This window comes from Centrocercus urophasianus, unplaced genomic scaffold (assembly GCF_019232065.1).
Source record: "Centrocercus urophasianus isolate 14NV4802_14NV808 unplaced genomic scaffold, USGS_Curo_1.0 seq_15, whole genome shotgun sequence".
Classification (NCBI taxonomy): domain Eukaryota; kingdom Metazoa; phylum Chordata; class Aves; order Galliformes; family Phasianidae; genus Centrocercus; species Centrocercus urophasianus.
The window spans coordinates 46,970,266-46,985,978 of record NW_024884697.1 but is presented as its reverse complement, the minus strand read 5'-3'; the positions used below and the strand labels follow the sequence as shown (position 1 = coordinate 46,985,978).

Sequence of the window (15,713 nt, the reverse complement as noted above, 5' to 3'; positions counted from 1 at the left end):
GACAGGGCTCACAGACTTCGTAATCTCATTATAAAATTCTCATCTTGGGATGAAAGAGCATTTCTGCCATCTTACTGACTAGCTCAGGATCTGCCTGATGCAAACTTAACAAGGCACTTCACATACAAGACAATCACAGGGCACAATACATTCAGAATTACAACATCCTCTATCAATTTATTACCTTTGCTTACATTTCTGCTGTTAGGACTCAACAGTCTTCCAATAACTTCAACACAGCCCATTATTTCCATGAAAGAAAAGGGTAACTGAAGCAGAAGCAACTGTTCTGGTGGCAAAGCACCCAGAAGAAAATTTAACTTTGAAACAGAGTCAGTTTTTATGACTTATAGCTCTCAATCAAATATTTAGGTTTCCAGGAAGGACTATTTTACCATGACAAGCTACTCCAAGGAAATAAGACAGAGGAGTACAAAAGGAAGCTCTAAGGAGTCAGAATCTGTGCATTGTTGCCCATCTAGACATTGGAAACCTCCTAGTAAAACTCAAAATTCAAACCTTTAATCATTTGTGAGTTTGTTTGTTGTTGTCTTGTGGCCTTTTTCCCCCTCAGTAAACACTTTTAATGATAACAAAATAATAAATTTGATCAAAGTCATTTGACGAAAATAACAACTCTAAATGTTCTTGAGAAGCCTAGAAGAACTCATACAATATTCTTAAAAAGAAAGAAGCAGACACTGCATCCAAAGACAGAAGAGATGAGATTCACAGAGATCTGGACAAAACAAGCTTTCCAATCTTCTACTAAAGGCACATGTGCACTACTGTTGCTGACACACACTGCAGCCTAGGGAACGCGATTTTATCTTCAAGGGAAATCAGCACGTGTTCCTTAGTGGAGTTTTGGGTATTCTGCCATTAAAGAACAAACTGAATTAACATATTCTACTGACAGCAGTAGTTTTATTTGTTTCATACATCTGTGCGCCTTCCTCAAGTGCTTCTGAAGAAGTGGGTGGAACAGAGTAGCACAGCAGTCTGCATTTTGCAGAGGGGAGCAGTAGTGCGCCTTTCAGAAGAAGGCAGATATAGCAAAAAAGAAATTGGCAATTCACAGCTAGTATTTTATTGACAATGCAGTCAATGAAGAGATTTAACCATATAAACCAATCAACAGAACTTTTTTTGCATAAGCATAAGATTCTAATGTTGAATTCAAAGTCACACAATCCTCGTCACATATCAATCTTGGTCATTAAGATACACTACAATTTTCCTCTCAAAACTCAGGTAACAAATTCATCTTCATTTCCCAAATCATCAATAACCTGTCAGACACACTATTTGCTCTCTGCTCTTCTAATAGCTGTGCTGCTAAGGTAGGAAGCGTGCTTCTTAAGAACACTGAACAGCAGAACACTGGATGGGTAATATTATAATGCCTGCTTCTGATGCGTCCCCTGCTTCTACTCCCACTGACAGCGTTAGGCTAGTCACTGATCTGCTGGACCTAGAATGACATCATGGATCACATTTTGTCACCTGATGCCTACTTGAATTTTGAGGAAGAAAGCAAGTAACATATACTCACTGAATAAATACTCCAAGAGCAGCAGCAGAACAACTCAGAATGAGACAGAAGAGAGCTTTAAGCAAGAACCAACACACTCATAGACAGGCACAGCCTACATGCCTGATCTGCACTGTAAGAGGTATTATTGGATGCTACCTAGAACCTTTAGAACTATAAACAACTCTTACTTGCTAACAACAGCCATTCTAAAAGTATTTGCTTATGGAAATTATACCACAGTGGAAAGCTGTCAAACTAACATTCTAAAAGGACTCTGTGAATTCTGAACAATGACTTCAGACATTTCTGTAGCATGCATTTATGTCCCCAGCCATGAGGTCTTTTGTTCACCACGCAACTAAAGCACCAGACAACATAACAGATGGGGGACATCTTCCTCTTCCCCTCCACTTCAGAGTTACACATAAAATAGCTGAAAAATAGACCTACACATGCACATATACATGCCCAATAATGATACATAAAGCATTGTTATCAAATTGTTATCACTTACACTGCCTTAGCTTCAGCATGCATTATGTTCAATTTGACACCTAACACATCACACGAGGCCAAGGCAAAGGAGGCACAAGCCTTAAGGAGGGGCTGAACAAGGGGAGCTTTTCTATTCCACTGCCTTTTATATTAAGACCAATCTTAAATTCTCTAGTTCAGTTCTCTGCTCATTTTGCCTCCTGCTGATGTGTTTCATAATAATTAAAGTTGCATCCACTTTTCTATGGACTTCTCATTGAAAGCAAAGACAAACTGTAATTATTGGTCTATCAGTACAAGAAATGACAAAGTAAGTAAAGCAAACAAATTTAGTTTAGGCGTGAGTCTTCAAAGCCCTTTGATTTACCAGAAATATCATGGTTATTTAAGATGACAGCTATTCATATTGAAGGATGAGACACAGGTAAACCAGTTACCAAGTCTGCATATTCCAGTTTTTCATCTTGGAAATGGACTTTATTCTGTATTTTACTGAAGACTCCAATCAAGTCAGTTATTTCAAAGAGTAAGGTACAGAGAACTAAAAATGCTTATTATTAATACTTCTAATAGCCCTTAAGACATATCTTCCAGTGCTTATTTTCTCATCTGCCAACACAAATAAGAAAACCTACTGAAGTGCTGTATTAAGAATAGTAGGCAAGTGAGACCCAGCACATCAACACACTCACCTATCAGCTGTTTTGAGGTATCTGCCCACATGTACATCCTTTTTCCATAATCAGCATAACAACTTCCCTGCCTTTCACAAAGGCACCCCCAGACTGAAGCACCACTGCTCCAGAAAAGTTACTGGCACATGTCAGAGTGCTTTGTTCCTACATAGGAACCTCTGATACAGAATCAAAAATCCAAGCCAAGTTATTAATATACTACAACTGGAGATTTCTAAATTGCCTTAAATCTGTAAAAATAGGACAGTAACTGGACGTCATGCACTTTGTCACTTATGCACAACATATTTCAGCTTCTAGAAGTGCAATTATTGGTACTTTTAACTGCTTTCACAAAAATGCAACTGAATTTATAAAAAAAAAAAACCAAAAAACAAAAACCACAAACTTCTCTTCCCCATTCAGATGCCAACAGGGAGTTTTAAGGAAGTAACTTCATGCGTTTGTACAGAATTGTATAGGAGTATTTCTGCTAGTTACAACAATACCGGTGCATAAACACTTCGTTACAGCATGATTTACGTAGGTAGCCTGATCTGTTTTAGGTTTTGTATGCTACAGCAAACAAATATGAATTTCTGAGTAATAATTAACATACAGTGCCAGAAATGGAGAGAAAAAGCCTCTGTAATACAAAATTCCGTTTTTGTATAAAAGTTGGCACGAATCCAACCTGTGCTTGAAAAGCACGAAGTCAACAGATATTAAAAAAGACCAAAGAATTCAGTGTTGCCATTCTGAACTAAACAAAGCAAGGCACTCGGTTACGTACAGTTCCGGAGAGGACATCATGAGGGCAGCAGTTGAGGAGGTGACTCTTGCACACTCTGTCATCACTGAACTTGATTCGCTGGCGGGTCGTGTCACCTGCAACATAGAAACCAACACAACCCGGGTTAGAAACCTGGGGAAGCCAGACACGTAGTGCAAGTTACATGCAAAGCATTAACACTGTCCTGTCACGTAGTGAAGGCCTACGGAGACTAGAACTTAAAACACTCTATGCTTCTTTGCCAAATAAAGCCAAAACCACAAATACATATTTTAATGCTCTACAGTGCTATTCAAGAATACTCTCATACTTCCCCTACAAAAATGTAGTGTGGAAAGTGCTTGAAACCAGAAGGGCAGTATTAGCTTTAAAATACTTTGCTACAACAGCATTTGTTAAACAAGCTCTATTCAGCTTTTGTACAAAATAGCAATGTATTTCTTTGCAACAATTAGCAAATAAAAGCAGCTTCATAAACAAAGTGATACATAGTGAGTCTTCACTGAATCCCACCTGAAACTCATTTTATTGTTTCGCTTTTTGAAGCAAAGCACCCTCTTACTTCTGATAGGAGTAGCAAAAAGAGTTGGCAGAGGAATGAATTTAAATGCTTAAAAACCTTGAAAAAAAAAAAGTCAGTCAAACATATGGACAGCCTATATGCAAAATGATTTTACAGATGTTTGCATATAACTGCATGATAAGCCATAATACATCGTTTTTCCTACATGCTGTTTGTTGGGATGGGAACATCTTAATTGCATCTTCATCATGGCAGGTTGCAGTTCCAGCATCAGCAGAGGCATCAACCTGTCTGGCACACTCTGACATCCAATTGCAAGTTTAAAGAACCCCACCTGGCAGCAAGACCTGAAGTCTCCAAATCAAAGTCACCAGCTGGTATTTGGGGGGGAAGAAAGGGGGGTTGGGAAATATGCTTTCCTTCAGGTCATAACGTCATTGTCACTAAGATTCAGAAGAGAGGTTGCTGCTACAGCTCTCTTGCTGTTAAGATACAGGCATGATGAAACACCTTAATCTCTCTCAGTATTCATCTATTTATTCATAAAAAAATAAAAACTTGTTCAAATGTTTAATCATTGAAAACCTACTGGTGAATTACTGAAGCAAGGAGGGTTGCTGAGTGAAAAGAGACGTGCAATGAGTTCATATAGCAATCTTATCCATTTCTTCAAATACTATAAAGAACATGGATGCATTTTGCAGTCACTACATTTTTATGACTCGATGATTGGAAATGCTGAGAATTTTGAATTTATTAAACAATTCGAAAAGTCAAATCCATTACTTAAGTAAATATGACAGAGGGGAATTAAGAAAAAAAAACACACATTCAGCCTTTCTCATGATACAATCACATTTATACTCCATGCATAGGATGCTAACATAGCATTTTCAGCTGGGCCCAGTTTCAGATTATTAAGCAAACAAAAGTTCCCCAGAACACCACGTGCTTAATTTGACTGCAGGGATACAACAGCTAAACCCAGTAATCCACAGGCTGAAGGCAGCTTCAAAGCAGTTCAGCAATAGGTTTTCTGGAGGTTAAACTTACCACTGTTACTCACACCGCTAAAAATTTAGAGCAATCCCTTTGTAATCATGCCTGCTACTGCAGTAAAGAATTCCGTGTTTTGGTTTGCTTTTTAGGAGGTGGATCCATAGTTCGTTGTTGTTTGTTTGTTTTAAAACACAACTGCGTTTGTTCCACATTCATTAACACATCTGAAAAGTTAGCGATAACTCACGGCTCGGCGAATGCGGGGCCTTTCTGACACTCCCTTGCAGATTGATGTAGACAGGCAAAGATACATTGAACCTTTATAAATAAAACAAGGGGCCAGATTGTTCAGTTTGTATAGAATAATAGACTCTGCCAGCAATTTTAACACAGCATCTAGAAATACACGTTGACTGTAAAGATTCTTCTACATAAAGACAAATGAACAAAATCAAGAGAACTGTTGAAAAAAAAGGCAGCTGATGGCTATTAGGCACTAACCTAGCAGCAGTTAAGGAGTTCCCAAGACTAGGAAATTGCTGAGAGACTGACGGTTCCTAGGTAAAGTTGGAAAGATTTTCACAGGCATTACCTCAATGTCCAGAGGTCGTTGTGTTTGTATGCAATTAGTGACTGACTCTGCAACATGGGCTCTTTCCCTCTAAGGGGCTAACGTATAACCATAATCACCAAACTGGGACAAGACAACAGAGAAAATAAAGAGGTACTAGGAACAGATCAAATGGCAGCCTTGTAAATGTATTCCACGTTTACACTGCAACTGGCATTCATATTTCTGCACAGTGCTTTTGGTCTGGCATTTCAGACCTCCAGAGAGGCTCCCGCACACAGAACGCTCCAGTACATGCACCTTCTTATCTACATTCCCCATTCTTTCTAATCTGTGCTGTTTCTGATTTAGAAAGAAAGAAAAGGTGCTTTGTCCAACCTCTTACCGATAACTGAATTGTATATCCCTCTTAGAACTCCTTCCAAACCCCAACTGCCTCCAAAGAAAATATATTTTATTTTCTCATCACTTTGTAAGCTCCAGTACCCCCAAAATGGCACAGAACTGCTGGCAAAGCAGAAGATGCAGCCTGCTGCCAGCCTACACATCAGTCATCTGCAGAGGGTCACGACCTCTGGGGGCTACATGGGCTGCTGGAGGGGGCAAATGAGACCCACAGATCCATGCTACGCACAACACTCAGCACACTGCAGACTCAGAGGTGCTTTCTCAGAGGCACCCACAGGAATGCAAACCCAGGGCTTCAGAGGTCACACAGCCCATACCACACTTCTCTGCAGCAAACTATACTTAAGCTGGGGCACTCTTCATACGGCCAACGCCAAAGAACTGTTAGGAGTACTTAAAGGCTTTACATATTCTGCAAAAAGAAAACAGATCCAAGGATCAAGTAGTTGCAGGCATCTGATTTTTAGAAGCAGCCTTAAACACTGCTAAAGAGGACACTACCACTAATATTTCAGACCTCCTAAGTTCTACTTTAATAGGTAAATCATTACATTAGCTCAGAATAGCAACTTATTTAACCCTTGATCTTTAGCACTCGTGCTCATTAAAGAAATCAGAGGAGACAATATCTATTACTGTAAGCCACTCCAGTGTTTCCAATGACATTTTTTTTTTTTCCACTGAAGAAAACCACCATTGGTAAAATGTGTATTGAGGTAACAGAAAAAAAAAATCACTATTTTTTCATCAAGCAGCAGCTCTGGTTTCACACAGTGTGCCTTGCCCAAATCATATTTCTATCCCGTATTGCATAGGTTGCTCCAAAAGTAATGCTTCCCATTTACTTGCATGGAAACTACAACACAGAGCACAGTAACACTCTTAGATAGAGCAAATTCTCAGTTACAAAACACTAGTTTTCAACACAGCCACCGTTATTAGCCACGCGTTTTCACCGGCGAGAAACATGCTGCACTTGTTAAATCTGCTGCTGTCCCTGCTGCTGGAATGCACCGTGCTCCACCTCACTGCTCTCACATCCACTGTTTGGTCTCCACAAACCTTCAGCAAATATCAATGGGTGCCATTTTTTCCACATGGGGAATGCAATGACCCCTCCTTCACACGCACTTCCACACCAGACGCCATTTTGTCAGCCTGCCCCCCGCTGCCCTACCACCAACATCCACCTCTAATATTGCCAGCCAACATAACAAAATAGCAGGCATTGCTTTTGGAGCAGCCCTCGGAGATTTTCATCACAGTCCAGCAGAACAAATGTGAATCTACTGATCGTGTAATATCATGTTAAAAACTATATATCAAATTTTATCAGCAAAGCAAACATCTTACAACAAACACTCAGCATCTTTCCTTAGCAGAACCTCATACAGTTGCAGGAGGTACTGCTGCTGTCTCACATGGGAAGCTAATTCTGACTGAGCGTTGCTAATACCTGACACAGCTCTCTAAGGGCTGGGCTACTAACTTACTAACGAAGCCAGCAAATAGGCACAACTCACTAAGCACAACCATTTTCCTCAAGCCATCTGACTGGACTGATCTTTTCACAGAGTATGCGTGGCTATACTGTCAGATTCCTGAGTTGCTACCAGTTGCACACTTGGGGTAGGTTCTGCTGAAATTCACACATTCAAGATGCTTTTTGCTGCTTTTCCTTTGCTGGGAAGGTATTTGCACTCACATGGCAGTGACACAAAAGCCATTGCTTCCCTCTCCTCACGAAGAGGTCAGATTTGCACAGTCACACCGGAGCCTCTGTGTTAGCAGCCAATTTACATTTCCTGAGGACTTGCTCTAAAGGTCTCTTGATAAAAGTTTCACGCAAAATTTACACACGAGAAATTCACATTATTTGAAGTTCTTTGTGTGCAAAGATCTCTGCTGCATTTTAAAACTTTCAGTGCAAGAAGAACACAGAGAACAAGGAAATGCTTTGCTAGTCACGGCTACAGATTCTGGTTAAGGTCTCCATGTACAGCTCAAACAAACATCAGGTGAAGCACAGAGGGGCTGACTGACACTTATATTTGTGTTCCGAACATTTAAAGGCTCCAAAGATGAACAAGTTCCTGCTAGTCACACAATGCAGTATTTGTTAGGAAGCTTGGGAGAACATCTTCATGACTACAGGTAAACTTCTAAAGCACACCATTTATCTATCTGCATTTATCTATCTATACAGAATCTCATCAACTTTGCTAGTTTGCCATGTCCTTAGACTAGAACACGGCTTTGGTGTAGTGCTAATTATATACAAGTATTGGATGTTTCAAGGTGTGTCCTGGTCTCACCTGGGCCTGCACTGCTCTCCCAAGCAGTGACCCTACTGTGCCACTATGAAAATAATAGTAAGTACTCCTGGGGTACTGATGGCATGATGTGAAGATTTTGCTTGAGAAGCAAAGTCACAACTTGTAACAGCTGCAAACCTATGTGCAAGGGTCATTCCTATTTTCTAGAGCATAGAGATGACAAAAAAGGCATTACCTAACCATGCCATTAGAACTATTTCATGAATCTCAGAGCTGAAAAGTTATTTAAAGTAATTTAAAAATTCATACTTTTCAGTCTCTCAGCTTACTCCACATATCTGAGTGACAAATTCACACAGCCCTGGTCATCAGCACTAAATTCACCTCTAAATCATCTCTTAACAACTGTCAGGTGTGACAGTCATTTTGCTTAACTGCTAGCACTGAAAAACAACACGGATAAAACACGTGGATGTATGTAGGTAGGGTCAGGACCTTATCTTCTGCACTCGTTATTTCCCAATATTTGGGGAACCCACAGTATCTATTCAGCAGTTTATACTTAAGCCTCTCCCAGCAGGTACCAGGCAGCACACGTGGAGAGAGCAGTTTGACCCCAAGCGCATCTCTCCCGCTGCCAGAACTCAGGGAAGGAGCAGACCACCAAAGAACACAGCTCTCAGCTCTCCCTGCCCACACGCAAGGGGCCCCTGGGGAAAGGATACAGCACAGGGGCAGGCCCAGCACGGCACGGCTCTGGGAAGCCACAAGCTGGGCAATCAATTCTGTTTGAAAGAGAGAAGCTCCTCGCTGAGCTTGGTCCTTGTAATTTATGTGATATTCTCTTTGACCAACACAGAACAGTGATTTTAGGTGTTCTCGGAGCTCAACAAGACTTAACAGCATTTAATAACTACACTACTTGAATACTTCACTTTGGAGCACATTCGTATACTCTACAGAGAATATTATAAGCTCTGAAAAAGCAACATAGGCCACATATTCAAGCAACATCATTTGCTCTGAGTTCACCTCTGAGTTAGCACTATTCTCACAGAAGACACCAGATTTCCAATTTCCCACGGGTGAAAATGTTAAGCCTGCACATTCTAGGTACCTCCCCTCACCAAAAAAACACCACCAGGCTGCAGTGAGTACAACATTCTATTAATGGGGACGTTCAAACACATTCTGGTCATTCTGAACAACATCAGACACAAATCCCACCCATACACGATTTTTAGAAGCGTTTTCAAGTCAATTCTATGGCCAGGCAGAGGAAAATGAAAGGCGATGGGGACAGATGCAAGGGCAATCATGAACTGTGACCTATCCAGACTTATCCAGGAGATGGACAGCCCCATTTCACTGAAAGCTGTGATTTGCACATTGCTAGAAACAGAAGATTCATCAAAGGTAATGGACGAAATGGGGGAAAAAAAATTAAAACCCCTTTAACTCTCAGGGCTAGCAGTATTTCAATGACCTTGAGCATGGCCTTGAATTTATTAAGTACCAACTTCACTCAAACGGATGATGATCAGCCCTGGAAACATTTTAGATTAAACAACGTTCCACTACACTTTCTACTTTTTAAGAACCAGAGTGGTATTGGTGATCCTCAATTCCCCACTTCACTTAATAATGGCAGCCAGTATTACAAACAGCCTTTTCTCCTTATCTTTCCTCATTCTGACTGTGCTATTTAGAAGCTTCCTGTCCCACCAGTCAGTTTCAGTTCAGCAGCCGCTGTTCTGGATTTAGAAGGTGGGAGGGAAGGGGGAGTCCTGTAATCAGCAAAATAACTGCTTTCTCACAAAAGCAAAGGAAATTAGTATGACGTTGTTTTTCCCACCTTAGGTCGTATACCTAACTGTCATTTTCACTTTTTAGCAGTTCCCTGAGGTAAATCACATTCTTCTCCTATGGCCCAATGGAAAACACATTCAAAAACCGCAACAGCAACTCCTGCATTTATATCTTCCATCCAGCCCTCGAAAGCTCTCAGACACAGCCACTGGGGTGCTGACCAGAATGAGCTGAACTGCCCAAGCACTGTGCTATCCTGCCATGCTGAGTGTGCAGCCACACACAGCTGCAACAGGAAGCACTCAAAATCTTCAGGGACAAGAACAGTGTGCTTCATTAGGTCCTGCATGCTGACAACCCAGCAGCCAGCACTGCTCTAGAAGGCAACTTCTGCATAACGGTAGTTTTCCTATGTGTTTACCAAAGAATGAAACTCCCTGAATTGGAAGAAACCCGTAAGGGGCCCTGAGTACAACTCCTGTCTTCACAGGGACACCCTTATGCAATGCATCATGAATGCTTTTTGTTAGGAGTTTTATTATAATTAAAACTCTAGATTAAAAGAACTGTCAGGAAGGTGGTGCTGTCCCAGCCCCAACAACTGAGCACCAGCACATGCGACCTGCCCAGCGAATGCATGAGGAAACAGATAATAATCATTAACTCCACACAAAGCTTCAACAAACATGCAGCGTGCCTGCAGAAAGAACTACAGCATGCAGAATACTCATGTAATCTCTAATTACTGCCAGCCCTCAGGTGCAGCATTCTCTCATTTATAAATGAAGCACTACACAGCTTATTGGGACCCCCTGTTCTCAAGCAGTCCCCAGGCCATCTGGATTACAGACCACTGCCATAGAATCTTCCACCGACCAGAAGTCTGGCTACGCCTAAAGCACCTCTCGGAATTGCTGCCTCTAAATATCAGGCTATCAGGAAAGATTTTTGCGGGGGGAAAAAAAGAAAAACAAAACATAACTAAGAGCAAGAGGGATTCGTCCACTTGAGTAACTAAGTCCCCTTTCAGGAGGCAACAGCAGTCTCACCTGCTGGCTATAATGAGGATCTGGGTCACACTTCAGTCAAAAAATAACGCGACAGGCCGATGCTGCAGTGGCGGCCCTGGCCCCGGGGCCATTTTCTCGCTCGTCCCCCCGCCCGACCCGGAGGAAAGCCCCGCTCTGGGCGGGGCCCGCGGGAAGCGCCGCCGCCGAGCGGCGGCGGCGGCCGAACGCAGCTCCGCCCCGCGGCGCCGCCAATCACCGCCCGCAGCCGCCGCGACTTCGAGGGCTCCGGCGGCCCCGCCCCGCCCCGCTCCCCCCGTTCCCTTCCCCCCTCCCCCCCCCGGTCCCTGCGGAGCCGCTTACCGTCCCGGGACGTGCCCATGAGCTGGTCCAGCATGGCGCGCATCTGGGCCTGCGCCGACATCTTGAGCGCGCGGGGGCGGCCCGGCCCGGCCGAGTCACGCCGACTCCCTGCGGCCTACAAGGCCCGAGGCTCTCGGCCCTCCCCCTCGCGTCACTCGCGGACTCGCGCAGCGACACCGCCGCCGGGGACGAAGCGGGCGCTGCCTATGGCCGTGCCGCGGACGGAGGACGGAGCGCGAAGCCCGCCCCGCGCCGGACCCGCCGCTGCCGCCTCCCCTCCCCCCGCCTGGCCGCCCGCTTCCTCTCACGCCTGCCACGCGCGCGCGCCAGCGCTAACGGAAACCCGCGCGCACGCGTCGTGCGCCCCCCCCTTCCCCCGCTCCGCGACGTCATCGCGGACGGAGCCTTTGGCACTCTCTGATTGGCCGCCGAGCGCGGTGACGCGCGGCGCGGCGAGGCCGCCGATTGGGCAGGGCGGCTTCTCGCGCGGTGATTGGGCGGGAGGCTCCGCGCAGGCGCCGTGAGACACGGGCTAGGCGGGCGGCCCCGAGGGGAGCCCGCCCCGTCAGCGGGTGCGCGGCGTCGGGCCTGGCGGCGGCGGGCGCTTTGTTGTGCCTGCGGCTGCCGTGTTGCCCTCTAGCGCCCGGCCGCAGCCGCCGACTGGTACAGGGACTGGCCCAGCTGTGAATCTGCCGCCCGCAGACAGGGGACGCGTTACACTGTCAGACTTTGCTCGGTGCAACCGAAAGAAAAGGCGACACAAAAAGCCGCCCCGCCCCAGTCGGGATTCAACATGAACTGTGGGGAAGATGCAATGAATCCCCACAAAAGTAGTTCTTAGAACGTGTTTGTGGAAAAATTCCTGGCCCGGAGATCCTCACGCAGTCTGAACGTGCCCTGGATTTATTGTTTCCTTTGTCAGATTTGGTTTTGGTCGTCATTATGGTATACAGTAGGTGTTGGATGGGGCGAATCCTCAATCCACTCAGAAAGTAAATCAAAAGCTTTCCCCTTGTTCAGCTGGTGAGACTGCAGAACTGCCAATGCAATTCATAGCCTACAAAACCTTACGGCTTACCACTTGCATCTTACCTGACCCACATCACCCAGATCTCCCCGGCCATCTGCTGTGCCCGTCTCCTGTGCCCGGGGCTGGGCTGGTGTTAAGGAAAAAGGATAGCATGTGGATTTAGGTAGTTGGATCGAGTGTATCCTCAGTAGTTTGCAGATGACACTGAGCTGTGTAGTGTGGTTGACACACCTGAGGATTCTACCAAAGATATGCTCGAGCAGTGAGCCCAGGAGAACCTCATTAGGTTCAATAAAACTAAGTGTGAGGTCTGCACATGGGTTGTGCCAACCCCTGCTACCAGTACAAGCTGGAGCATATAAGGATGGAGCACAGCCTGTGCGAAAAGGACTTGGAAGTAAGGGACGTGAGTCAGCAGCGTGCCCTCACGGCCCAGAAAGCCAACTGAAAGCTGCATCAAATGGAGTATGGTCAGCAGGGAAAGAGAGGTGATCCTGCCCCTCTGCTCTGCACTGTGAGATCCCACCTAGAGTGCTGCAGCCAGACAGGAAGTCCTCATTACAAAGAAGTGGATCTGTGGGAACACATCCAGAGGAGGGCCGTGTAAGTGATCCAAGGGATGGAATGCCTCCCTGTGAGGACATGTTGAGAGAGCTGGGGCTGTTCAGACTGGAGAATAGAAGGCTCTGGAGAGACCTGAGAGTGGCCTTTCAGAATCTAACAGGGGGCTGTAAGAAGGGGACAGACATTTTAGCAGGGTAGTGGCATTGGGGCAGGTTGCCCAGAGCGGTGGTGGTGGTTGCCCCATCGCTGGAGACACTCAAGCTTCAGGATGGGGATGGTCTGAGCAACTTGTAGTTGTCCCTGTTCATTGCAGGGGATTTGGACTGGGTGGCCTTTAAAGGTTCCTTCCAACTCAAATTATTCTGATTTTATTAGACAAAGCTATTTTATGTGCAGTGCTTTCTGATAGCATGCTTTGTTTTCCCTGGTAGTAAAGCCAAAAGAAGCACTCTTTTGTTAGTGTCATTTTAAGCTCCTCAATTACAAGCAAACCTCACGTTCTTATCCACTGTCAGTTACCCTGATTACAGATTTCTTACACATACTGCACAGAATTTGAGCCTCTTCAGAGAAGTGGGCAGCAACAATTGGAGCTATTTCTCCTCTGATAAAAAAAATGATTCACTGTTCCAGATTGTGAGAAGAGAGAACAGTGGTGTTATTGTGACTATAGCTCATCATAACATGATTTATACAAGGGCTGCTTGAAAGTAATGCCTCCTATTTTATTATGTTGGCCCATGATGTCAAAGCAGATGTTGGTGGTATGGCTGTAGAAGTTGTACCTTCCCACCAGCATTCCATTACATTTTGTTGCTTTGAGACAGAAGGGCAATCAGAAAAAATGGCATCTAACGTGGAAGCAAAGGTGTGTCACTGAATTCCTCCATGTGGAAAAAATGGCACACAGTGACATTCACTCATCTTTACTGAATGTTTATGGAGACCAAACAGGGGATGTGAGCACCGTGATGAGGTGAGTTCTGTGTTTCAGCAGAGGCAACAGTGATGTGGAAGACCAGCCACGTTCCAAATGGCCAAATGCAGATTTTTGTGAGCATAGCACACAGGCTCTTGTTTATCACTGGCAGAACTCTATCGCATATGCTTATGTCGAAAAACGGTGTTTTGTATCTGAGAATTTGCTCTATCAAGTAGTGTTATTGTGCTCTTTGTATCTGCTGTAGTTTCCATGGAAATAAATAGGAAGCAGTACTTTAGTACATATTATATTTGGTACAACCAGCAGCTATCAGGTCTCCATTTAATGAAACACAGAAGACCTGCAGTCTCAGTCACCCAAGTCCAGGACACTGACAAGCAATTCATTCAGCTGCATTCTAACTTACAACCACAGCTGTGGGTCAAAGTCTTCAAACTGAATGTTTTTGCTGCAGCAGTGCTCACCCTCCAACACTGCAAAGATAGGGTCTTTCCTCTCAGAGAAGTACAGAATTCCTCATGTATTGGGAAACTCTGAAGTCCTCTTACCTACAAGTTCAGGGGAATAAAACAAACAAGTTTATACCTCCTTAAACAGTTGGTGGCGAGTCCGGGCTGCGGCTCTGATCCCCCCAACCCGAAGCAGACAGAACACACAAGCTACAAGACAGCTTCAGAGCCGAGGGCGTTTATTCGGCGCCGAGCAGCGGGCGGCACGGGGCGGCCTCAGCCCTTCCCCCCCGGCTGCCGGGGCAGCCTGAAGCCCACCAGCCCCGCCACCTCCTCGGGGGATCGCTCCCCGCGGCCGTGGTACTCGCGATGCAGAGCCTGGTGCTGCCGCACGCTGCGCAGCAAGCACAGGTAGGTGGCGGCCTGGAAGTGCAGCTCCTGCTGGGCCCGGCACAGCTTCTCACTGGTCACCTGCGGGGAGAAGCAGCAGAGGACCGGAGATGGCAGCGGGAAAAGGGCGGCAGGGGAAGGGCCCGGAGGCCTTCTCTCCGCCTACGCCGTACCCGGTGCGCGCGGAAGGCGGCGAGGACGTGTCGGTAGGCGGCCGTGTCGCGATAGGCGCGCCCGCTGACATGCCGTAACTCGCGGAGCAGCCCGCGCAACGTCCGCAGCGGAGAGCCCAGCGCCGCCATCTTCCCGCTCCTCTCCCTTCGCCAATCAGGCGCCGGCGACGCGCAGCATCGACCAATCAGAGAGAGGGCGGCTCGCGCAGTTTTCCGCCCATCAGTAGAGGTCAGATGCCGAAGGTCGAGAGCCCCCGTCGGCCGTTGGGCGGAGCGACGCGCGCTCACGGGGTTGAGGGGCTCCGGAACCGTAGCAGCCGCGCCAACCCGCTGCGTCACCAGGTTGGATGTCGAAGCGCGTGGTGTGAGCGCTGCTAATGAAAGCGGCTCAGCCGCAGATGGTGGGCACCCACCTTGTCCAGGGGCTTACATTACAGCAGGGTTGCGAAAGCCGCATTCAGGTTGTTATGAGAATAGCTCCCACCCACCACCTGTTCAGCGTCGAGGCGCCCCGCTGCGACCAGGCATCAGAAAACAGAGCAATGCTACAGCCAGAGGGAAAGGAGAAAAAAAAAGGACCACCCCAGATGGGACTCGAACCCACAATCCCTGGCTTAGGAGGCCAATGCCTTATCCATTAGGCCACTGGGGCTGCTACGAGAACGCACTTTTTCTGCTGTCTACTTGTTTCCTCTCTCCTCCCCTCTTC

The 15,713-nt window shown here is 45.9% G+C and overlaps 2 protein-coding genes and 1 non-coding gene across 6 annotated transcripts in view; all 3 read right to left on the bottom strand.

The window, feature by feature from the left end:
- Nucleotides 1-11,559, bottom strand: part of LOC122158718 (putative RNA-binding protein Luc7-like 2) — a 30,026-nt gene extending 18,467 nt beyond the window's left edge. Inside the window, exons 1-3 of one of the 4 annotated variants that reach the window (XM_042815642.1) lie at nt 11,456-11,484; nt 5,269-5,339; nt 3,500-3,594 (exon numbers count right to left, since the gene is read on the bottom strand). Coding sequence is in view for 1 of the 4 variants with exons in the window: in XM_042815639.1 (XP_042671573.1) it covers nt 3,500-3,594; nt 11,456-11,516 (156 nt within the window). In the remaining 3 variants the exon portion in view is untranslated. The other 3 variants (XM_042815639.1, XM_042815641.1, XM_042815640.1) reach the window with 3 other exon arrangements.
- A 2,727-nt stretch (nt 11,560-14,286) lies between these two features.
- Nucleotides 14,287-15,674, bottom strand: FMC1 (formation of mitochondrial complex V assembly factor 1 homolog). The gene is made up of 2 exons (XM_042815643.1): nt 15,005-15,674; nt 14,287-14,912 (listed from the first exon to the last, which is right to left on the bottom strand). The coding sequence occupies exons 1-2, from the start codon at nt 15,131-15,133 to the stop codon at nt 14,718-14,720; spliced, it is 324 nt and encodes a 107-aa protein (XP_042671577.1). The 5' UTR covers nt 15,134-15,674; the 3' UTR covers nt 14,287-14,717.
- Nucleotides 15,584-15,656, bottom strand: TRNAR-CCU. Its single transcript has one exon. It is a non-coding gene; the product is annotated as a tRNA-Arg (tRNA).
- Nucleotides 15,675-15,713: the final 39 nt, after the last annotated feature.

What these genes read in the sequence shown, in the direction of transcription:
- FMC1 (XM_042815643.1), bottom strand. Translation starts at nt 15,133, where the DNA reads ATGGCGGCGCTGGGCTCTCCGCTGCGGACGTTGCGCGGGCTGCTCCGC. An exon ending in CCGCCTTCCGCGCGCACCGG is followed by an intron (nt 14,913 to 15,004) that starts GTACGGCGTAGG and finishes TTCTCCCCGCAG; the next exon opens with GTGACCAGTGAGAAGCTGTG.